Genomic DNA, 5545 nt, shown 5'->3' with positions numbered 1-5545 from the left:
GTTTTGCATATTGCGTTGCCTTGCAATTTTCCTTTCAATAATTCAAAGAGGAATACTAGTAAACCAGTTTTCTTCGCCCTACAGAAAAAAGATTCTAATTTTTTCTGTCTGCTTCTTTACATGTGCCCCACCATCCATAGTGAACTTCATTGTTTTGCCTCAAATTATAATTGAGAACAAATAATGGAAGCTGACAATTAAGTAATAAACTGTTTGGCAGTATTAGAAAGTAAACTGTACATGTATATCATTGCTACTAATATATTTGATGGGAAAACTTCAAATTTTCAGATGGGGATATAGGGTTCATTGTAGCCAAGGAATTAGAATATAGTTCTAACAAATGTGGTTTCTTCTATTACTTTACTGAATTACAATGTAGAAGATGGATTAAATGGAACCTGCAGTGATGTTAGTTGAAAACACTCCATAAAATTGTTGATTCTTTACATCGTGGTCTTCTCATCTGTTTTCATATTTGTTAAATCTCTGGTTTTAATCCATAATACAGCTTATAAACCACCAATAACAACTATGGCACCTGCCAAACTGATTAATGTTTCATAATAGAACATTTATTTCATATAAACCACAAATCATGACTAATAAAGCCTTCAATACTTCATCCCTCACCAACACCAATAGATTTGTCATGAGCTAAAAGAGGTTCCTCCAAGTCAATTTTGCAGCTCATGGTGGATTCATTTCTTGGTCTTTCATCTGCTTTAATATCTGTTAAATCTCTGGTTTTTCCCCATAGCACAGCATATAAACCACCAATTACAAGTATAGCACCTGACAAACTGCTTAAATATATAAAATAGAAAATTAATCAAAGTAACACCAGTTTCCAAAACAAAGGAGGGAAAGCTTAAAATAGATAAATCATATGGAACATATTATTTAAGATATTACCTGCCAATGAAAAGATCTTCGTGAAGAATTAAAGAGGCCAAAATGGTGGTAATCACAGTGGATAGGGGGCTGAACATTGCAACAAACAGGGGTCCTCTTTTTGAGATGCACCAAGGTAGGAGAAAAAAGGATAATCCAGATCCTACAATCCCCTGCATTTTATTTTCTGCATCGTCTACTATTAAAAATGGAGATATCATATAACTACTTCAATTAGTATAATTTATAAAAGGAATAGAGAACAATATACATCCAATTCTATGTATATGATTCCTTACCCCATATAAGATGCAAAGAAGTTCAAAGCTTGATTTTATGTTCCAAGATGTTGGGTCTGATTCTAGAAATAATGTCAGAACAGCTGATTGTGAGGTTGCCATGAAACACGACCAAGCAGAGAAAGAGAGGTTATCAGGACAAAACTTGGACACGGGGACCTATTTTCCAGTACATAAGCAAGATATGAACATTGATGATCTTAAGAATAGAATATGAAGTAAAGCTTCAAATAGGTGTTTACCTGCAAAATCATCCATAATGACTGGCAACACTGGCTTGCAAGGAGGAGGACACAACCCAATAAAAACATAGAATTTTGTGTATGAAATTTCAAGTTTGAGATCTTGGGGCCCCTTAGAAATGAGATGATAATGGCTCCGGTAACACAACAAATGGTTCCAAGAACCTTGGCCATGCTTTTCATGCTTCTAATTTCTATTTTCTCCCATCTGATCAAAATAAGTGAAACATATGGGATTAACTTCATTGGATTTGATTCTTATATTGTAGTTATAATTGGTTGAAGTACTTTAGTTTGGTGCTTTGGCTTTAATTTCTCTATGAAATTTTGGGCTGATTGACTCGGTTATAAAGCTGATGACCCAGTAGTTGAGATGGTCACTCTGTATCCCCCTGAAAACGGAAGCAATAGTAGGATCAAAGCTATGGATACACAGGCTCTCTGTATTGTAAGGTCGGTTGATCTCATGTGCACCCTGTTCTGTATCCCTGAGTCCCCCTATAATAATATGATTACTCAAAACACAGAAGTCTATTAAATTATCCTTAACTCTAGAGCATTGTTATGTTGGAGGTTTAGAGTATATTTCAGTCATGAAATAAATGTTTGAATGGCTTGTATTTGTATCGAGCCAGTTTGTATTTAGGTGAGTTCGAATGGTTTGTATTTGCATCAACAGAATCAATTATAAGTGGACAGGTTCAGATTCATCCTACATGTATAGGAAAATGGTTTCCTAATTGTTTCATAGAGTCCTTGCAAGACAATATCTATCATATATCAGTGACATGGAGAGATGATTTAGCCAATTCCAACCATCCATCAGATGGAGGATCCTCTGGATTCTTTTCATGAGGAAGGCAAACCAATCTTAATAAACCCTAAATACCAATGGTTCTTGACCAATGCTTCTGTTTTAGAGAAGGGTGATTTTACATTATAGGAGACATTAACTTCAATAAGGACTTTGGTTCATACGGCTTCCAATAGGTTTATTCCCCAACTTGTGAATGGCCTAGAAATTTTTTATGACCAAAACTGGGAGAGGATTAGACCTAGTTACTAACATTTAACGGTGTGAATCGTAAAGAACTGAGGTGAAATTTTATTTTGATTCATCGAAAAATCAAGAAATTTAGATAAACAATAAAAAGAATCTCTAGATCAACAAGGAAAAAGGACAGAAAACCATTGAGTTGCATATTATTTCATCATTCAAATGATAGTTTATGAAACCACAATATAACAAGTGGGTTTTAATAAGTGATTTCTCGGCAGTAAAGACTAACCCAATGGAGGCTGTAATTATGAATGTAACCGCAGGGATTAGGTTGCTCATTGCAGATGCAATCGAAGAAGATGCCAAATGAATGCCCTCAAACTGTAAATTCAGAAAGATGGTTATCCTGCAAAAACCCAGAAATCATAAACTCTTATTAATTGACATGATCCGTAAATTCTGACCATAAAAGGAAGAAGAAAAGATAAATTGTGACTGAAGAAATAAAGCATAAAAAGGAGCTTTGTTACAGATAAAACCGGAGTGTTGTCTGTTACCCCAGAAATGATAGTAGAAAAATCATACATAAGCTCTTTACACTGAATGCCTCCCTACATGAGCTTCTCCTGTGAACATGAACCAATGTTGAATTCTGTATGAGAAAGAGAGAGAGAGAGAGAGAGAGAGAGAGGAGAGAGAGAGAGAGAGAGAGAGAGAGAGAGAGAGAGAGAGAGAGAGAGAGAGAGAGAGAGAGAATACTATACCTACTATAAAAACAAGCAACAGGTCCAAAAACTACAGTAGAGGCAATCAATTTGTAAACCACGAAGACCCTGGGACTCATTCCTTGATCAAAAACAGCTTGGCTTAGTAGATTCTGTCCCGCATAGGTAAACTGCAACAGCAACATAGCCATTAGAGGCATGTGTTCCTCCAAACAATTCATGAGTTTCAAGGTCCTTCGAGCCGTCTGAGATCGAGTAGGGTGTTCTGTGAGACTTTAAGTATATTTACACCATAGCCACATCCACTAGAAGCTTATGTGGATTGATAGTGAGAGTGTGCACCATTGAAGAAAGAAATAAGCAATCACACCAGAGAAAAGGGGAGCTCATTAGATCAATAAAGAGGAAAGAGCCAAATAAGGACGAGAATAGGGGAGCCAAGTAGCTGAACTTGATAGCTACAAATGCAAGTGGATGTAGACCAGTGGCCCATTTGCACTTATCTCCATTCTCCACTGTACTGAGATGAAATGATTAATCTGTAGGGGATGAACATTCATTATATTATGTTAAAAATCGAATAAAATAAATTGAGATTTGTTTAATGGAATTGGGAACCCCAAATGATCAAACCCAAACCGAATTAAGCTAAAACAAAACTTTTAGTTTGGTTTTTCAATTACAACCAAATCTTACTATCTATATATATAGGTTTTTTTTGGTTAACCAATTTTTTTATATCTGAAAATGGAAACTGAAACCAAATTAATTCAAAAACAGAATAATAAAACAAAAAAAAAACTGAAATCAAAATCTTTGGTTCAATTTTTCGATTAATGCCCACCCCTCATTAGTTTCAAAGCTGGTAAAGAGTTGTTTAGTGATATTTTTCTTAATAAGAGAATATAGAGATAAGTAATAAATTTATAACTGGAACTGGTATATATAGAGAGATTTTTTTTTCTGGTAAGAATATATAGAGGTAATATGAATGTCAGGTCAATGCCTACATTATCAAACCATAATTATTTGAGACGGACATTTCGTTAAAGAAAGAATATAATTTTTGTTAAAATGGACATTTCTTTAAAGAAAGAGAACAAAAACGAAACAATTGGATCCCAAGATAGACTCATCCATCATGACACAACACTGAATAAGTGAACAACAAAACACTAAACAATTGATGGACACTTTTGTCGGACATAAAAGTCGGTTGTTTGTTGGGAGAATGACGGCTCGGCCCAGGAAACCAGAAATCTGCATTGGACTTGGACCTGTCCGCACTCTTTCGTTGTTTGAGCTGGTTCAATTCTTTTCCCTTCTCTCTATTCGTTCAGTTCTTGCAACATCAACAAGGCTAAAAGCCAAAAACAAAATTTCTCATCTTTTCATCAGCTAAACTTCTTCTAACTCCATAGCCTCCAATGGATATCCAAAACGAACGTCATTGCCCGAAAATTGTACTTTTGAGTGCTTCCACTAAGATTTTTGATGTTGTCCGAATTGAAGTGTTCCGAATCGAGAATACAATCAGATAATTCTACCATTGGACGAGGGCAAGGTGGAAGGATGATGCTCTGCATCGAGATCTATAACCAAGAGAAAAGGTCAAAAGCCCAAGGAGTTGTTCCCCGAGTAGGTACTCTAACGCTCAAGTTAGTTGGATAGAGAAAAAGATGGCCAGGCTGAGCTGGTAAAATAATGTTGGTCTGAGCCATAGAGGTAGTGCAAAAAGGTATTCAAAGAGTGTTCTTTCAAGAGTCCCTTACCTTGAGCGGGGAATACCTATTTAGGGTGTCCATGTTCTAGATGGATAGGGGTTCTGAGGTTGTTAGGACTTTGGGGGGAGAGAGTGAGAGTAGCCCTTAGCACGAGGTGACCGAGGTTAGGGAATCAGAGAGCGATGCAAATGTGACTGAGATCAGTGATGAGGGCAGCACTGAGGTCTGAGAGATTGGTGTAGACGACAAGGTTGAGGCCGATGTGGAGCCTAAATACTGGTTTGCCTTGGCTTCGTGTAACCTTTTCTCCAGCCGACCTGGCTCAGATCCAAGAAATGTATCGCATTCCTGAAGAGTATGAACTGAGGTGTCCTAAGATCAGGGAGAGAGCCACTTTGGCCTGTCCAAGGGAGATTTGTGTATATTTCCATAGTTTGATAGCCGGTCTTAGATTTCCTTTAGATCCCAGGGTAGTGGCCATCCTAAAGTGGTATCTGGTCCTGCCTATTCAATTGATGTCAAACTCGTTTTGGTATCTGGTCGAACTGCTTTGCTATTGCACTCTCAAGGACATTGAGATCACCCTACCGATGTTTAGGTACTTTCTCCAATTGAAGAAGCATAAGCAGGGGTGCTCAGCTGGGCTGAACATCAAGGTGCT

General features: G+C 37.0%; 1 protein-coding gene across 1 annotated transcript; it reads right to left on the bottom strand.

Annotated features, from left to right (window-relative positions):
* Positions 1 to 412: 412 nt before the first annotated feature.
* Positions 413 to 4250, bottom strand: LOC148843623 (WAT1-related protein At4g30420-like). Its single transcript, XM_088956703.1, has 7 exons — positions 3200 to 4250; positions 2993 to 3061; positions 2725 to 2841; positions 1436 to 1643; positions 1194 to 1352; positions 916 to 1067; positions 413 to 803 (listed from the first exon to the last, which is right to left on the bottom strand). The coding sequence occupies exons 1-7, from the start codon at positions 3379 to 3381 to the stop codon at positions 623 to 625; spliced, it is 1068 nt and encodes a 355-aa protein (XP_088812829.1). The 5' UTR covers positions 3382 to 4250; the 3' UTR covers positions 413 to 622.
* Positions 4251 to 5545: the final 1295 nt, after the last annotated feature.

The sequence above is a fragment of the Nelumbo lutea genome, chromosome 8 (genome assembly GCF_056320005.1).
Source record: "Nelumbo lutea isolate HS-2025 chromosome 8, American lotus-T2T, whole genome shotgun sequence".
NCBI classification, from domain to species: domain Eukaryota; kingdom Viridiplantae; phylum Streptophyta; class Magnoliopsida; order Proteales; family Nelumbonaceae; genus Nelumbo; species Nelumbo lutea.
This window is presented reverse-complemented; position numbering and strand designations above follow the sequence as displayed.